Genomic DNA, 18,555 nt, shown 5'->3' with positions numbered 1-18,555 from the left:
TGCTTTGGAAAGCTCTGTTTGTTTCTGAGGATCTGTCTCCACTCCAGCTGGGAGCATGCTTCTCAGCACAGGTAGACAGCTGGGCTAGCTCTGTTCAAGCTAATGCACTAAATGCAGTGTAGCTGGGGTAGCACAGGCGGCAGCTCGGGCTGTAGCCATCAGAGTACAGACCCGTATGGTCCCCCTGTGTACTCAGGCCAGTGACCCAAGCTGCTGCCTATGCTACCTCTGCCTGTACTGCTGTTTTCAGTTCATTAGCTTGAGTAGAGCTAGTGCATCTGTCTACCCAAGCTGGCAGGTCCTGTGTAGACATCATATGAGAGGAGGATCAGGCCATGTGTCTAAATAATACTTTATGTAGGCTGATATCACTGCTAGTGCAAAACAGCCTCTACTAAAACACCTCCCATGCCATTTGAGATCCACCTTGTAACCAGCATAAAGCACTGCTTCAAACTACGCTTGTTCTAACAGCTGTCCTGGTGCCCTTGGTAAAGCCAGAGTAGCAGCTTTGATTGGGAAAGTAGTGGACCTGGAAGAAATATTGAGCAGTGAGTTGTTCAGATACTGTAACTGGAAAGATGCAGTAGCCCACTGTTAGCTTTTTCCTGGCAATGATGCCGAAGAAGTCAAAGTATTCCCTTATCGTTACCTGTCCCTCTGTGCCTAAAAAGGTTAGAGAAACATCGGTCAGGAATGGGCGGGCTAGAATATATACACTTTATCCTGCTCAGTATGGGGGGATGGAGTGGCCTCATGATCCCTTGAGGTCCTTTCCAGCCCTATATTTCTATGATTCTGTGACTGGAATGGCTTGGATGGCCATTGCCCTGTGGATTGGCCTTCAGGGTCATTCTGTTTCCACTGTAGTGTTTGAAGGAGGAGGCTGTGAAGGTGTCTGAACCAGAAACTGAGCTCTTGGCTCCAAAATGTGCAGCAGGAAAACAGAGATGTTCTCTTCCTCTTCGGAGTAACTAGGAGACTCGATGGTTTGGAGTCTCATTTGTGCAGATACAGCAAACATGGCTCAGACTTTTTTCACTTGACCTTGTTGAAATGTTTATAGTTGTCACCAAAGTGACTTCCAGTTTCAGAGGGTTAGTTCCAATATTTCTCTCCTCTTCTGACAGTTGAACATTTTCCCACCAAACCAGCTTCCTCTTACATGATAGATGATGATGATTTCTCACTGCAGATGGGAACTCCTCACCTTTTTATTTTACAGACTGGTTTTAATTTGGCAGGTCTCATTCTTTTTCTTTGGAGTGAGATGCAAAACTTTTTCAAACCATGAGAAAAAAAAAGATTTCTAACTTCTTTTAGGTCTTTCTGAGACTTTGCAGGGAACTTTAATAATATTTAAAAAAAAAAAAGCATCTCATTTGGAAATCTGCACCAAATTTGTACCAGTCTCCCCTCACAACAGGCTGACTAGTGCAAATTACATTTCACAATCATAACTTTCAAGGATACCTCATTTTGAGTGATGACACTCATTTTAATCCCAAAGTTCTTACCTATTCCTCACGTGATATGTTCACGAACAGGATGATATCACAGGGTTGTCTGCAACAGCGAAACTGGACTGAGTGACCCAGGAGGACCTCTCTAGGCCTATGTCCTATGTTCCTATTTTCAACGCACATCTGGTGTCCCCCTAACTTTAATTGTCAAAAATGATTTGGGTCAGAAATAAGGAATCATAACTCTAATAGAAAGTTCTTTATACTAAAGTAATTAATATCATTTTAAGTTTTCTACATGAATAATTTTTCATGTCCTTCATTTTTGTCTTTGTCACATTTTGTAACCCACGTCTGAGCTGTGACAAGTTCAGAGATAGTTCACAGTGGGTTGCTAGAGCAGCTGGTCCATAATCCAGATTTTATGGCTGAGTCTAGATTTGTACTGTTTGTTCAATGGGAGAATATAGCACAATGTCTTCCTTGCATTTTGCCCAATATTGTGGAGTCTCACGTGTGCCTTTGTGTTTTTTTTAAAACAATACCAGAATATTTGCATGAAAACAGATTTTTAGAAATTAATTTTTCTATGTCTCTTGCCCCATGTTTCCGTCATCCACTGATGTTAGTATCATCCCCACAGCATCTAGCTGTGATGCACTATCACAGACAGGATGGTAACTACTCCCTGGGCAGTTGGCGCCAGTGAATTATAAGCATCAAGGATCGTGTTTTCATGCAACTATTCCAGATTTGCATGAAGTTACCTGCAAAATCTCTAATGCTCAGTTTCTGGGATGACTGTGGTGGGCTTGTTATTAGTGTTGTATCAACAATGATCAGTGGCTGAGAGTATTTGAACTGCATTTAATATGCAACCTGAGCAATCCTACCATGCTACCACGTAATGCTCTGTTTGGTGTGGCTCATAGAAATTGGTAAGCCAGTTCTGTCTTTTACATAAGGAGCAGACCCTGCCTAGTACCATTAGGATTCTGGCATCTGAACAAGATGTAATTCCAAAAGCTATATCAAGCTGGCTCCTTGGCTCAGCCAGAAATTGTTACCGAGTAGGAGCTCAGGAATGAACATGAGCTTCCATACCAAGTGACAAAGGAAGCCAAGTATCTTCCATGGATTTTGCGTTGACCTGTGGGATAGTGGTGCAAACACAAAGGTTCCACAGTGTCCTGCATAGACTGGCTTTTAGAACTGCATTGGCAACAACTGTGCAGAGAGTTGCCCATTGACCACAGAGCAAAAGGAGAGTGATCAGGATGGTAGACAGTGGAATAATGGAAGCAAAAATAGGTCATCTACATCGTTGATTGCATTTTTGACTATAGAAGGAGACAGAGTATCTTCGGGGGATCTCCAGAGGATGCATCTGAGAAAAGAATCTAATCTGGTTTGTCAGAGCTCCCTTTTTATTTTTTGCTGCCAGTCTGTGTGAGCTGCTAGGAGGGAAACAATCTGTGGATTTTGTTTCTCTTCCCTTTGATAATATTGGCATAAGGTGAAATCAGCTTGATGGCGTCAACATGGGCTCTAGCTGCCGCACCAGACGCCTTCTCTGTGTGTAGTTCAGTAACAGTTCTCCATCGCTCCCTCTCACTCGCTCAGTTTCTCTCTGTTGGAGAAAATGGGTTCTTGTTTTGCTCTGTTTTTTCCCGTGAGAGCTCATTAGCTGATGCCATCAACCCACAAGGCTGTGATTGGTGTTTATTTTAGAAGGGCGTTGTGGGTCTGTCACAGGATATATTTTAAATCACCTTCGATAGCTTCAATAAACAAAACTTAGCTTTTCTCTCTATTTCTGCCCCCACCCCCACTCCAAAAAAAAAGAGAGAAAGAGAAACTCTTGTTGTCTCTCATTTATTATTTTTCTTTCTGTGAGAATTTTCCCAGATGGGAAAGCAGAAGTGGCCTTTTTGAAACAATGTTGGTGAACGGCTTCTGAACAGAAGAGAGGAGCATCAGCAGCCTGCCTGTAAACGCCAGTGAAATACGGCTCTAGGGATGGGACAAACAATGATCTTTTGGGTCCAATTTGAGTCAACAGAGTCTATTCAGGAAATAAAAGCCACCTGTCCCTACAGGGATTTTTCTTAATGTACAGATATCTTTGAAATGCTCTTGAAGAGGGATTGGCTGACTCATAGGAATGCTCATGGGATGCAGAGTCAGTGCTGGCAGTGGCTGTATACTATTACTATGAGATGGCCATTTGGTGGCCTGTGTAAAGTAACTTGATGGTCTCATTCCAATCCCCAGTGGGTAGCTCTCCACATCAGAGCAAGTGCTATTATAACACTGTCCCCTCATTGGCATTCCAGCAGAGAGACCAAGGGCTGAATGGACCATGGAGGTAGATCTCTCAGATCTGCAGTTAGTTTCTCTGGATCAAGTGTGAGACGTGGTAGCATGGTGAAGAAGCTGGTAAGGCCACTGCCTGTGCTGTATTTGTGCTGGGGACAGAGGCCTTCACTGTTGAGGCTTTCAATGGCATCACCTGATACAAGAACTTCATTAAAAAAGGATTGTAGCCTCTGAATTTCCTGTTGCTGCAAGCAGGAGTCTACAGAGAAGCCTGAAGGTCTCAGACCCTCATAGGTGGTCAAAGGAAGTACTGGGGCATGTAGCTTTAATTAGACCTGTTGTGTATAATTATTCCAGGCACATTGAGGACCTTAATTGTCCTGTGAAACATAGCAGGCCAATGAAGCTATTTGCTGCGCGTCAGTATTAGCTACATAGGCAAGTAGAACAGTGTATTTGGGACCAGATCTGCCTAACACATAGGGCAGTTACTTGACTTGACCTAGGATTCAGGGGCTCTTTGAACAGTTGAATAATCAGCTGAAGAGTATGACAGCAGAAGAGAGTAGAGGTGTTAGTACAAATGGGGAACCCTCAAGATGCTGCTGGTGCTGTTGAAAATGAGGGACATCAGCATCTGTTTACAAGCGAGGACAGTCAAGCATAGATGATTGCAGAGGATTTGTCAAGTCTTTCCCTATTAGAGGGCAGAGAGAACTGATTTCCAAGTAGCATGGTCATTATTCATTTCATTGGCTAGATGATTAAGTAAGGTTGTAGGCACCAAGAATCCATGCATATTTAAGGTGTAGTGACTGATACTTTGTTTCTGTATTGAATGGTAACAAAGAAGTAATAATACAGCATCGTATACATAAAAAGGCAAAGTACCCAGACTGGATGAGTGAAACATCTAATTTTACTCCTCCTATAACCTGCTGCCATGTGGTTGGGATACTCTGGATAACTGTAAAGTCTGAATCGAATTGCTCACAGTTGGGGGTTCTGGTAAGATCTTAGGCCTGTAAGATCACATGAGCCAAGCTTGACCAGTCAGCCAACATTTAATTCTCCCAAGATGGATATTTAGTGATTATTGCATTCCGATTCCAGCCTCCCAACATGTGTTGAGCTCCCTATGAAACAGATTCCAGCTTCCCCTGAGGTGATTTGCTGGGCAGTTCAGCCTCCCGTTATGTAGAAAATAGCAGTCCTGTTTCTGGAATGGTGCTCACAGATATGAAGTTGTCACTGTCAGTGAAACAGTCACCCTCACTCAGTGATCCACACCATCACCATCTCCAAGCCAAATCTGATGCTCCATCGCCTGATCTCACAAGGCTGTGCATGGGAGCTTCTGTTGCTGCTAGGAAGTGGGTTGCTCATGGGATTGGGTGCTAGGTTTGTTCCTGACCATGGAGGGATTTTAAAGAGACTTCACTTGTTTGATAGTGTGCTTTACAAAGCAAGTCGTCTGCCCTGATTGTGGCCCTCTAAGCAGTCCCACACCATGTGTCTGAGGAGGATGGCTGACCCCATCCATCCTCTGGCCCACCATGTCCTGCTCACACCTGCCAGCTGATCTCAGTGATAAGCACACCCTACATGATCCCTACATGAAGGCTTCTTACTTTCACCCCCATTCAGCTATATCAGCTCCATTTCTAAGGAACCTCCACGTGGTTTGCCCTAAGTGCAGGATCTGTTGCTTTGAGTAGCCAACTAGTGCAGTTGATAAGTGGTGTTCTTCTGCTGGAGAATGAAGACGTCTAACTCCCTAGCGCATGGCTGCCAGGGAGACAGGAAGGTAGGGGTTATCTGTTGCTCTTCACCAAGGAAAAGCATTCTACAGGTGGTTACACAAGAACCTTTCAGCACAAGAGTCCGAGGTACATGCACAAGCAGTCTGATGAGTATTTGGTCTCCTGTTTTTACCAAAGCTCCAACAGTTGCCTCTTCAAGGCAAGAGAAAAAATAATAATCCTTGTCAGCAGAGAGTGACTCTTAGTCCACATCACCGGTGGTTCTGTTTTAATTTGTGAGTGAGCTCATTACTATTAGGGATATTCAAGTGACAGCTCTGGAGAATGGAGAACCACCATTTAATAGGTCTGGCATGATTGGTACATCATGGTGCCCCACTGATGTGACTAACCCCTGACTGGAAGGTCCCGTATTTGAGACACAGCAGAATACATGCAACCAATATCAGTCTTTGGCCTTTGTGCAGACACCCAACAATGCCACACCTTGTGAGGATGTTTTTTTGTGATGTAAATGCTGCCTGCTGTGACGTGGACTGAGATCCTCCAAAATTACCTCATATGGGTTACTGAATAGCTAGTGGGTGGCAATAAAACTGATTTATCTTCCCTGTGAATCTGGACTGGACTCACACAGGCAACCTAGACATGAAAGACACAATATCCTACTAACAGTCTCTTGAGCCAGCTAGTCAACCTTAAAGAGCATTTTATTACACAAAGTACAGAACACATTTAACAGGACTATAGAGCCAGGTGACTGTCACCAAGCTCCTATCTTAACAGGAATTCATTGATTGAAACAGAACCCGGAGATGAAGTCCAGCATCTTCACACTTGAGTCCCCAATATTACCCTCCTAGATCCGTATTTAAGTGTCTAACTGGTGCCATCCAGGCATAGGAATTTTGGTCTCGGTGCATGTAACATTCCTGGGAGGTTTAGGTGATTGTTATCCTCCCTTTTTTTTGCTTTGTAGGGTAGCTGGTGACATTTCTGCTTTTTATGATGCTTTCACACCAGTGAGGTTCTCCAGAAGGTCACTTCTGCTTTCCCCTCTGGGAAAATGTTCACAGAATGAAAAATAATAAATTAAAGAAGACAAGAGTTTCTCTGTTTTAGAGCTCAGCGGAAAAAGCAGCATTCTGTTTATTAAAGATAACATAGGTGATGGAAATTTACCATACGGAAGAAGCCATGCCTGATTTGATCACAAATGTATCATTTCCATGAGCTCCAACATTTCACACACAGTGAGGCAGAAAAATCAGAAGTATTGGAACCATGTTTATAGCAGAAATGGGCCCAACCTAAATCCTGGGATCCCAATGCTCCTGACCTTTGTCCAGCCCCCAACTCTGTAACGAGCCAAACCAAGACCACTGACCCATACCTCCTGCTGAACTTCTTTTTAATGCAGAAGGCGTTTGAAATCTGACTAGGAATCCTGTAGCTCAGGTGTATAAGTCTCAAGTTGGTTCTCCCATACAGGAGAAGAAAACGACCCCCTTATGGGCCTCATCCTGCTGCAATAATTATCAATGAAAAATACACAGTTATGTCGAGGTAGTAGAACTGGCCCCTGTGGATTGAGACTTCTGTCTCTTCCTGTTTGATTGTATCTCATGCATTCAAGGCAGTGGTGGCGAAATTGTCTGCTAGAAAAGCATATTTAAAGCCTATGTAATACTGAATGAGTAGTTTAAAAATGCTGGTCTCCAGGAAATGTGTGTGTGTGTACGTGTGCCTGCTCATGCATGCACATCTGGTGGATATATGTGTATATGGTCACGTGGATGTGTGTAAATGTAACCACGTGGAGGTGTGTGCACACATACCTGTGCGTATATCTACATGTGCACACACACACACTTGCAGCTATCGAACTCCAGCTTCCCTTATGTGATCTCTTCCACTTATCACGCGCCTGATAAGAATTCTTGACCAATACTTTTCCGTGGTGGAAGGTCAGTGATGTAATGCGTGGACATAGGCATATCCATTCTGTGTGTCAATAAATGCTAACTTTGGTCCCGTCCTACTGACATAGTTTCAGGTGTTCTGAAAAGTGTGGAAAAGTCAATTATTTCTGCCTGCAGCATGAATGCAAATATCTAGCACAGTGTCTAGTCACTGGCTGTGAGATCATCAGATCAGTTGCCTGGAATGGAAAGTTTCTAACCAGTGTGGATCCTGCCTGCGTTCATACACTTATTGTGGCAAAACTGATGTGCAAAGAGATGGGCATATTTTAACATTGTGTTTGCTTATAGTGAGGCTTCGGTACAGCATGTGTGTAGTGTGAACTGAGGGTAAGAGCAGACTAGACCTTTGAGTGGTGCAGCATGCTCAGAGGCAGGAGCATGGGGGATCACTGATCTGAGCTACTGTGTTGCGATTCTCTTACAACTGCCCTGGCTCCTCTACAGTGGCTGGATCGACTTTAAGGAAAATCTTTAATGGTGTTAACTCTAGCTTCATTCTCAGTCTGCTCCGTGAACCTGGCACTGGAGGGGGTCTGTACTCACGCCATTGACCTACATTTACTGCCTAGCCTTCCAGTCCTTTTTGTTGCATTTTTAAAAATTGGGGCCCTTGGTTTGTTTTGATATGTCATATTTTAAGGGGCTGGGACTCTACTTTCATGTTTGTTTCCATTGTGGTGTTTGGCCTCCGAAGCCCCTTGGCGGGGTGTAGAGAGGATGTTAAATATATACACACACTATGGCCATTATTTATTTATTGTTATAGTCCTGTGGGCCCCCATCTCGGTTTCTTGGCACTTCACCCACTTAATCTCTCCATTGCTTTGTTCACACGTCTCTCTGGACACTGCGGAGAAGCTGCTTTTTTACATCTCTGTTTGTTTTGAATGACAAGGGAGAGACTGTCAGATTCCCAGGCTAGACCACGCTGTGACTGCCGCTTTGAGACACAAGACAGTGTAGTGTGGGAGCGACTGGTGAGAAAAAGCTCATGCTGTAGCAGGAAAGCCAGACGTCTGCAACCATCAAACCATTCATGTGGTTGCAACTGCTGCTGGTGCAGAGAGAAAAATATGAAGCCAGTTGGGACTGCTGCACTGGCCCACCGAGCACCCAGTGATTCCGAACCCAGCTCCCAGTGGAGACAGAAAGGCAGAGGAGACCAAACGGATGGGAACAAGATTAATGGAGATGAGTTTAGCTATGCAGGCCTCCTGACTCACGCAGTTCTGCTAAGCCAACCATGATGGAATCTCATACGTGACCCCCCAAGGCAGATAGGCTGGGGATTTATCTATTTCATTCTGCAGTACTAGAATAATGGAAAGAAGAAGGACCGTTCTTGCCACAGATGTGAACAGCTAGAAGGGCTCATAGCAGACATAGGGAAGCTAATGCTCAGCCCAAGAACTGTCCAGAATTTGTGAACGAAGTTGATGTCAGAACAGGTTGATATTGGTTAAGTTGATGGTTAGCTGCTCACCAGGCTCTTCCAGTGCCATAGAGCTCAGCCACCACCCAGCTGCTCCAGGCACATCTGTAAATCTTCACCTTCAAAGCTGTGCAGCGTCTGAGTTTTTGGCACGCCAGTGAGATGAGCCAGTAGGAGGAAATGGGAAAAGAAAAGAAAAGAAAAGATAGGGTAACTGTTAGGATGGATTAGCTGAATACAGAACTGAGCAAGGGAGATGTCCATTCTTTCATAGTTCTCAAGGACCATCATTTCTGATTCATTCAGGTATTGAGCCAAATTGAGTCCTGGCTTACATTAGGTTCCAGTGGTAGCTGTACCTGCTTACTCCAAGCATGGATTGCCCCACTGCATTCATAAAATCATAGAATATCAGGGTTGGAAGGGACCTCAGGAAGTCATCTACTCCAACCACCTGCTCAAAGCAAGACCAATTCCCAACTAAATCATCCCAGCCAGGGCTTTGTCAAGCCTGACCTTAAAAACCTCTAAGGAAGGAGAGTCCACCACCTCCCTTAGTAACCCATTCCAATGCTTTTTTCTAATATCCAACCTAAACCTCCCCCACTGCAACTTGAGACCATTACTCCTTGTTCTGTCATCAGCTACCATTGAGAACAGTCTAGATCCATCCTCTTTGGAACCTCCTTTCAGGTAGTTGAAAGCAGCCATCAAATCCCCCCTCATTCTTCTCTTCTGCAGACTAAACAATCCCAGTTCCCTCAGCCTCTCCTCATAAGTCATATGCTCCAGCCCCCTAATCATTTTTGTTGCCCTCCGCTGGACTCTTTCCAAGTTTTCCACATCCTTCTTGTAGTGTGGGGCCCAAAACTGGACACAGTACTCCAGATGGGGCCTCACCAATGTCAAATAGAGGGGAATGATCACGTCCCTCGATCTGCTGGCAATGCCCCTACTTATACAGCCCAAAATGCCATTAGGCTTCTTGGCAACAAGGGCACACTGTTGACTCATACCAGCTTCTCGTCCACTGTAACTTCTAGGTCCTTTTCTGCAGAACTGCTTCCTAGCCATTCGGTCCCTAGTCTGTAGCAGTGCATGGGATTCTTCCATCCTAAGTGCAGGACTCTGCACTTGTCCTTGTTGAACCTCATCAGTTTTCTTTTGGCCCAATCCTCTAATTTGTCTAATTTCATTGACCTGCAGGTTCTAGATGACTTTAAAACAGCATGGAAGAACAGTGATGGGTGAGCCTCAGCCCCTTGCTCAGAGAAACACGCCAGCACCTTTAAAATAATACCAAGGAATTCAATGCCAAGCACAGGGGCAACAGCACATTATTGTTCGGCATAGAGCACCCTTCCAAATCCCTATCTGAGTATGTGAACACTCACCTCTCACTTGATGTCTCTGGATCCTATGGTTGGCTCAGTTCCTGTGGTCCTTTAGCACTGGCTAACAGGCTGGGCATATTCAACGAAGGCCCATTGGCATGGAATGCCTTCACAGAGGAGATCTCCTAAAACCCTTGGCTGCTCAGCAAAGCCTGTCTGTCCCAGCTGGCCTTTCCTTGACCGTTTTTAGGGACCCCTCCCTTTCCAGCCCCATTTCTTTGTGTACCATTTGGGAGAATATCCTGTTCGTAGGTGTACCCTGCTCAGTGTCATCCTCTGAAACATTCCTTGTTTCTAGCTGACTGTATATTTAAGATGATTGGTTCTTTTGACTGATTCTTAATAGTTTCTGCTTTGTTCAATATTGCTCAGGGACTGAGCTGGTTTGTCACATGTTCCTTCTACATCAATCCAGCAATAAATAGAAATAACACCATGGCTGAGAATGCGCAGATACAAAAAGCAAGAAATTCAAGGCTATGACTCTTTCCATAACTGTAACGTGGGCAACGTGCCCAAGTAACAGCACTTTGCCCTACTGCAGCAGTGTCCATCCAAGGGTCTCAAAGTGCCTAACAAACATTCATTATATAAGTTTCTCTTCTTCAGTGAAAGGCAAGATGGTCTGGTCGATAGGGCACTGAGCTAAGGTTCAGGAGAGCTGGGTTCCGTTCCCAGCTCTGCCACTGATTTCCTGCGCAAGCTCTAGCATATGGCTTCCACTTTCTGTGCCTCTGTTTCCCCTCCCGCTTTTTGTCTGTCTTGTCTACTTAGAATGCAGGCTCTTTAGGGGAGGGACCATAGTTTTGTCTTTGTACAGCACCTAGCACAGTGGGGTTCTGATCTCATGCTGCAATTCTAAGCATTACTGTAGTACAACTAATCAATCACAGTACATATTATCCCCATCGTATGTAAGGGGAAACTGAGGCACAGAGTGGTGACTTTCCCAGAGTCACACAGAAAAATGTTTAGAAGCAAAGGTCTCCTGGCACCCAGTCCTGGGCACTGACCACATCCTTACTCTCAGGTATCCATTTAACAGCGTGTGTAGAGTATACACAGGACAGGAAGTTACAGCTGTGTGGGAACTGTGGTTTGAGTATGTAAATGATCGGACATAATTGTGCGTTCACATATTTTCTCCATGGATACATTGGTGCATGTTCCTGAGCACAGAGATTAAATTGACGCTGGTGAATGAGTCAATCAGGATAGCTGAGGAATCCCCACAGGGAAATGACAGTACTTCAGGAGTTCAGCATTGCAGCCCAAGGTGCTGCACACTGCCTTTCCGCTGGAGTTGGCTGGTCTGTTATCTCTGGCTAAGATCAGAAGTGCTGTTGAGCATCAGGGAAATTGTAGCTTCTTGCTGATAACATGGATTTCCTTTGTCCCCAGAGCATTTACCAACATGTGAAAGGTAAATCTAATGGCTGTTAAGAATCAGGAGGTAGGGGTGTTAGTCTATATCTACAAAAACAATAAAGAGGCCGGTGGCACCTTAAAGAGTAACAGATTTATTTGGGCATAAGCTTTCGTGGGTAAAAAACCCACTTGTTGAGTTAGTCTTCAAGGTGCCACCAGACTCCTTGTTGTTCTAGTGGCTGTTGCTATTGCCTGCCACTGCTAACCCAGTACCAGTAGCTCTTTGTGTTGTCTGTACTGAGTGTCCTGCAAATGCATCTGTCTGTCCACTGAGTTAGTGTTAAGCCTGATCCTCAACTGGTGAAGATCCCGATCATTCTGTTAACATTGGTGTAGCTCAGCCAATATACCCAGCCGAGGTGTGTCAGCCAGGCCACTGGATCTGGTCCTGTGACTGCAGCTGAAGTGGGAGACTCAAGTACCCCACATTTGTCTCCTGAACTGGGTATAACTCAGTTAATAGCTCATGTATAAACAGAGACAATACTGGGGTTAAAACCCTGCATAGTCCAGAGCTTTAACCTAGTCATAGGCACATGGGTTGGGTCCCATCTACATTCCATCTTTATTCTGGAACTGGGTCAGGTCATACTTGGCTCCATTGACTCCTGTACAGCTGCAGTTTGGACGAAGCATTAGCGCCCAGGGCAGGCGTTCCTTCGAGTCTGCTAGAGGCAAGACAAGAAAGGGGGCTGGGCTACAAGGAGGGGAGATGTGGGTGGCTAGAAAGGGGCTTTAATTGGATTTGATGAAACTAACAGAAAAATAATAGCAGGGGTAGCAGAGCTAGAGAAAAACGGAAGGGATTTAAAGTAAAACCAGCGACTAGTCATTACTCCCCTGGGGCCCCAGTGTCTGAAATCACGCCCGTATGAATTTCCCAAGGGTCCTAGTGTTCCTCATTAGCTAGCAATGCCTCTGTCACTTTAGTGATTTTCCTACACTGCAGCCTCTTCCCAGTCCCTATGCATGTGAGCCCCAGGTTGTGCCCAGAGCTGTGCTGATTCCCAGGACAGCTTGAGTCTCTAACAAGCTGAGGGAGGAAAACACACAGCCCTATTTCTTCCAGTCCCAGATTACCAGTGTGGGCAAGTGCAGTCGCACATGGCTGTGTGTGCAGATTGGGAGCAAGGGGTTGGCACTGTACAGTTCCAAGTCAATGCCAGCCCTGCTGTTTAGCATCATCAGTTTTTACTCTTCCCCACCTGCTGATTAACTTGCCCTTGTTCTCCAGAGCTCCACAGAACTGCTGCTTGGGGCAGGAAGCCCAGCCTAGCACCTTGCATGACTAGATCCAGGCAGAAAAGTGAAAGCTGCAGAAGTTGCCCTCTTTCTCCCCACCTTTTTCAGCTGACATTAGCACAGTCTGCCGTCCACAGTATCCTGTCTCAGCCAAGCTGACAGATGGACAGCTGTCAGGGGCATCATGCTACGGGTGCCAAGTCCACTCTCTCACTAGTTCTGCTATCTTCTTAACTTTCAGAAGCCCAGCTCATTCCCAGTGCCTGCCATCTGGTTTGGCAATTGAAGTCAACTTGCTAAGCCTCTTGACAGCAGCGTCAAAGTCTAAATAGAGTCTGAAAATCTTGAGAACATTTAGCACTAGCACACTAGGTTTGCAGAACTCCCAGGGATCCCCTGGATTGTAACACAGCCTTTGCAGGCCAAGTTTGGAAGGGTAAAAGCAGCATTTTATAGCCAAAGATCTGCAATATTTGTCAGCTAAAGTACAAAGGAATGAGTGGCTTAGCAATACTTCCCAAGCAAGATTTTGTATGGGATCATTTGCTCCCCTGTCTAGTTCATATCAGAGAAAAGCTGGCTTCATTTCAAAGGCAACAAAGACAGTAATCAGAGTGATCTTTTGCAGTGGGTCGTGTCAGCCTGGCCTCCCTGTCCTGTACCTGCACTGTTCTGAAGATGCATGATATGGAGTAAGCTTGACTTATCACTATCCATGAACACAGGGACCCGTGGTTAAAGGCAGTGCCAGTACAAAGATGCTTCTGTGATGGGAGATAGGTGGGCAGGGCTGTGGCCCAGAAGGCTCTGCTTTTGTCTCTAGTATAGAGTTGAGTCTGTGGAGGCTGCAGGGCCAAGCATGCAGGGATGATTGGGTCAACAGGGAGCGTTGCATGCTGAGGCCTCGTTTCCGTGAGCGGTGCTTCCCTAGTAAAGATGAGAGCAACTGCGTCTACTCTGTTTGATGCAGCTTGCCCTAGGGACCATACTGCCCTCAAGCTCTGGGCACGTTTCCAGTGTGGCTCTCAGTTGGGGAAGATGTGGGCTCCCTGCGTGTCAGCTGGAGAGTGGGTGATAGTCTCTGTACCGGAGCCCCAGGGAGTGAATGGGACCACACTGGAGTAAAGGCTGCTCCCACTCACCAAGCGGTTTAATCACCACAAGGCCAAAGGCGAACCTCTTTCCTCAGCTTCTACTCAGCCCTCATTCCCACTAGCTCCAACGGGGGGTTGTCTGAATAGGGACCAGTAAGGACCTCAGGGTTTGGCTTTAATATTTTAATGTCAGTTGCAAAACTGAATCACTTGTATAAGTGCAACCAGGTTATTTTATATCAGACTCTATTTCTGGGGACAGACCCACAGATACCACGACGGTGGCTGCAGTGAGGCCTAAATAGGACAGGGCACAGCCAGGTGAGAGCAGGAGACTGGACAGTAGACAAGGTCACATGCACCTGTCAGTGGTAACAAAGCACAACTATTTCCCTAGTAACATAGGACATGATGTTCCCCTTGGAGCCTATTTCAATGTGAAATCTCCGAATCTGACCGCTTTCCCCTGCACCCTTTAATGCCAGTTGATTTGTGGGGGCTGTGAGGAAGGGGAGCAGATATATGTGGAGATCATTGTGGCCCAGACTGCTCAGGGGTCTGTGGTATATTGTAGTATACAACAGGGGCCCTCTAAAGCCTAAAAACCACTTTCTAGCAACACTCATTTGTTTTTAGGGAGTCAGAAATTAAAATTCTCCTTATATGCTGGTCACCTGATGCCCTGGCAGTGCCAGCAGTGGACTCACCGGGCAGCATTTCAGGCTGTCTTGGAGCTTTGAACACAGGGAGCTCCCCAGGCTGCATCTCTGTGAGTGAAGTGGGGATGCTGCATCCCTTCCAGTGAGTGGCAGATTAGTTGTTTCCTTATGAATCTCTTGATGGCTATGCTTTGATCCGAGTGCCCCCCTCTCCCAAACTCACTCGCTCTGCTGTAGTGCTGTGCGTGCGCACGCAGAAATTCCCAGCCTTGGCCACTCCCTCCTGCTCTCTCAGGCTGTTTGTTTCCCACTGCCTTTACTGTGACTAAAGCCAGGCTGCTTGGCCTGCCCATCCTCCCACTTTCCCACACTGCTTAGCAATCAGCAGGTTCTCACACTCAGCTCCCATGGGGCCACGTCTGCTCTCAGGCAGGCATGTCCGCCTGGCCTAGAACTTCCCCTGAGTCTGGGAACTGGGCCTCACTTTCTCTCAGCTTAGCACAGAGCTGACACTTTTCTTTTCTGTCCCTCCCGATGAAAAAGCAAGAGAGAAATAATCGTAGCCGCAGCTCGAGCCCTTTAGGAATGTCTCCAAACATCAGATTCGATGGGATGGGGATGGGGCAGAAAGGAAACTATATGCTTCTGCTTCTGTTTGTAAAGCACCCAAAGTGTCTGGGGTATGGGAGGGCTTTGAGGTGTGCAGAGTGTGACATCTCTACCCAATTAGAGGCCGCTTGCCTAGCCAGGTCGGTTTTTCTATTGCAGTCATAATCAAGTGCAGGAGTCGGGTAGGGTGTGAGGCCTTCTGCATAGGAGACACACCCCCTTGCTCTCCCCTAGGTCAGGAGCAGAGTTATCTCTTGTTTGCCAAGTGCATTTGATTCCACAGGTGGCTGGAACTGAAATCCCCAGATGGCAACAGCCCAACATCTGTGGCTCAGGCTGGATGCTAAGATTTTATAAGTTAAACACCAAAATATGTGGCCTGAGTTTTAGCGCAGAGCACTGGTAGCTCCCATGTGAAGTCAGGGCCATTTCAAATCAGGCTTGTTACTTTGGCGTCCACATGGATTTAGGTACCGAAGTGCAGAAACCCACGTTTCAGAATCTTTCTCTGAGAGTCTGTTAGTAACTCGGTGTTGCTACATCCTTCAAGGGACACTTCCCAGGCTGGTCCTAGTGGGGCTGGCCCTGCTGTGCTGGGATTCCCAGCAATGGGATACTCCCATGCTGGTGTCACTCTGGGGGAGCACAGGGTTCTTGCGGGCATCCTTGTGGCTGGAGTGGGCAGAGTGGAGGGCCTGCATTTGCTGACTCCCCCAGACTTCAGCAGTATCCTCCTTGGGATTGGGTTTATAGTAGGACTGTCAAGCAATTAAAAAATTAATCACAATTAATCGCCTGATTAAAAAAATTAATCGCGATTAATCATGTGATTAATCATATTGTTAAACAATAATAGAATACCATTTATTTAAACATTTGTGGATGTTTTCTACATTTTCAAATATGCTGATTTCAGTTACAACACAAGATACAAAGTGTACAATACTCACTTTGTATTTATTTTTTATTACAAATATTTGCACTGTATAAAAACAAAAGAAAGTCATACAAGCTCTGTAGTACAATCTCTTTATCATGACATTTGAACCCACAAATGTAGAATTATGTACAAAAAAAACTGCATTCAAAAATAAAACAATGTAAAACTTTAGAGCTTACAAGTCCTCTCAGTTCTACTTCTTGTTCAGCCAATCTCTCAGACAAACAAGTTTTTACATTTACAGGAGATAATGCTGCCTGCTTCATGTTAACAATGTCACCTGAAAGTGAGAGCAGACGTCTGCATGGCACTGTTGTGGCTGGCATGGCAAGATATTTACATGCCAGATGCCCCCAAGATTCATGTGTCCCTTCATGCTTCAATCACCATTCCAGAGGGCATGCGTTCATGCTGATGATGGGTTCTGCTTGATAATGATCCAAAGCAGTGCTGACCGACTGCTCTCCTGAGAACAGAAGCTGCTCCCTGTTGAGGCTTTTTGAGGACAAAGCGCCCACCATTGGGAGAAAGTGGAAGGGTACTGGCACTGGTTCCTCTCCCCTGGCCCAGCCCTCCCCAGACCAAATCTGGTCTGGTTCAGTTCAGGGGGTTCGGTCTGGGGAGCAATGTGGGTCTGTTTCATTTCAGGTAGTTCAGTCTGGGAAGGGATGCGGCTTGGGTCCGATTTGGAGGGTTGGCCTGGTCTTTTGGGGTCACAGCTGGTCCTGATCCTAGTTTCTGTCCCTCTCTGCCTTGGGGAAGGACTAGCAAGACTAGTATGAATAATGACACTGTAAATAAAATGTATTAAAGTTTTTCATATTTTTTATTTTTAAAATGTTTTAAACGGCTTTTAAATTCACCCCAATTTCATACAAAAATGTAATTCAAGCCCTGGTAGTTCATATGAGAAATGTGAAGGATGAGATAGTGTGATGGTTCCCTTTTAGTGGGAGCCGCACATGGTGGGGGTTTTGGCCAGCTTTGGCTTTTGTTAGCTGTTTTTACCCACACACGCTCTCTCTCACACACAATCTCCCTCACACAGTCCCCTCAACACACACACACACCAGGGCTTCCTGCATGCAGGTCACTTTCCCCACCTGGACTTGCTGTGAGACATCAGAAGCTGCTGCTCTCCTGCCCTCTCCTTAGGCATCTCAGGCGGGGAAAGTGACCTAGATGCAGGGAGCCGTGGTGTTGCTCCTTGCTCCCCCCTCACAGCCCCCTAGGGGTGTGTGGGGCAGAGGAGCAGCGGTGCAGGGATGAGAAGGGGCGGGGCAGGGGTATTTGGTTTTGTGTGATTACAAAGCTGGCAACCCTATGGCTAGGTAGTACTGGTCTCCATCTGGACAGCAAATGTAAGGGATTCCTTTGGGGCGTTGCCTGCTGGAGAAGGCTGCTGGAGTCAGCACTTTGTGAGCAAATGGCAGGGCATGAGGGTCAGCCAAGGGCACAAGAGCCAAGTGGCCTGGAAGAAGGGATGGCTGCAGGATAATTGCCGTTCTCTGTGCGGTTCTGAAGTTCCCAGTGTCCTAAGCCAGCAGTTTGCCTCGAGCTGGCTGAGTTTGGGAAGTAGCAAGGGATCAATGAACCAATCTGGGGAAAGTACAAACCTCCCCCCTCAAACTAAACCTTTCTGAACTCCCTTTTGACTCTGTCTTGGGCCAGGCCCAGAAATGAATGCACTGACACAGAAGCCTTTCTTGTGCCTCTGCCACCCCAGTGGGAGCAGCATGTGCTGCAAATCTAACGTGAGAGCTTGTCTCACTGCAGAGCCAGCTATGCTCGCTTTGCCCAGCAGATTCTCAGGAGTTTCTGAACCCTAGGCTAGGATTTGCCAAGCCTCCTAGGGGATTTAGGTGCACCAGTCCTATTAACATTAATTCATGGGAATTGCGTGTCCAAATCTCCTTTGAAAATTGCAGCCTTAAGGTGCTTGTATGAACTCAGTTTCTGAGCACATGGAGATGCAGATTGTACTTCCCTGTGCTCCTGATGGGAGCTGCACTCCAGGGGTTACCCCAGGACCCTCCTCCTGAGGTTCCTCCCAGTGGAGTGGCTTTAAAACTGGTTGGAGTTCCACAGAAGCCCTGCCTTTGGAGACGTTCTGAAAGATGCACTCAGTCGATATATCTCCCAGCCTGACTTGTCCCAAGGCAGAATGGGGGTTGTTGGTACTTTTTGCTGTTGATCCTTGTGCAACAACCAGACTCTTCTCTACCAG

General features: G+C 46.2%; 1 protein-coding gene across 7 annotated transcripts in view; it reads left to right on the top strand.

The window, feature by feature from the left end:
* EXD3 (exonuclease 3'-5' domain containing 3) overlaps nucleotides 1-18,555 on the top strand; it is a 588,712-nt gene that overhangs the window by 463,365 nt on the left and 106,792 nt on the right. The window contains exon 21 of one of the 7 annotated variants that reach the window (XM_050926489.1): nucleotides 16,573-16,813. The exons of the other annotated variants lie outside the window; for them this stretch is intronic. Coding sequence (XP_050782446.1) covers nucleotides 16,573-16,599 — 27 coding nt within the window. The 3' untranslated portion in view covers nucleotides 16,600-16,813. Of the gene's footprint in view, nucleotides 1-16,572; nucleotides 16,814-18,555 lie in introns of those variants that run through there. 7 annotated transcript variants of the gene reach the window in all.

This window comes from Gopherus flavomarginatus, chromosome 17 (genome assembly GCF_025201925.1).
Source record: "Gopherus flavomarginatus isolate rGopFla2 chromosome 17, rGopFla2.mat.asm, whole genome shotgun sequence".
In the NCBI taxonomy this organism is placed as follows: domain Eukaryota; kingdom Metazoa; phylum Chordata; order Testudines; family Testudinidae; genus Gopherus; species Gopherus flavomarginatus.
This window is presented reverse-complemented; position numbering and strand designations above follow the sequence as displayed.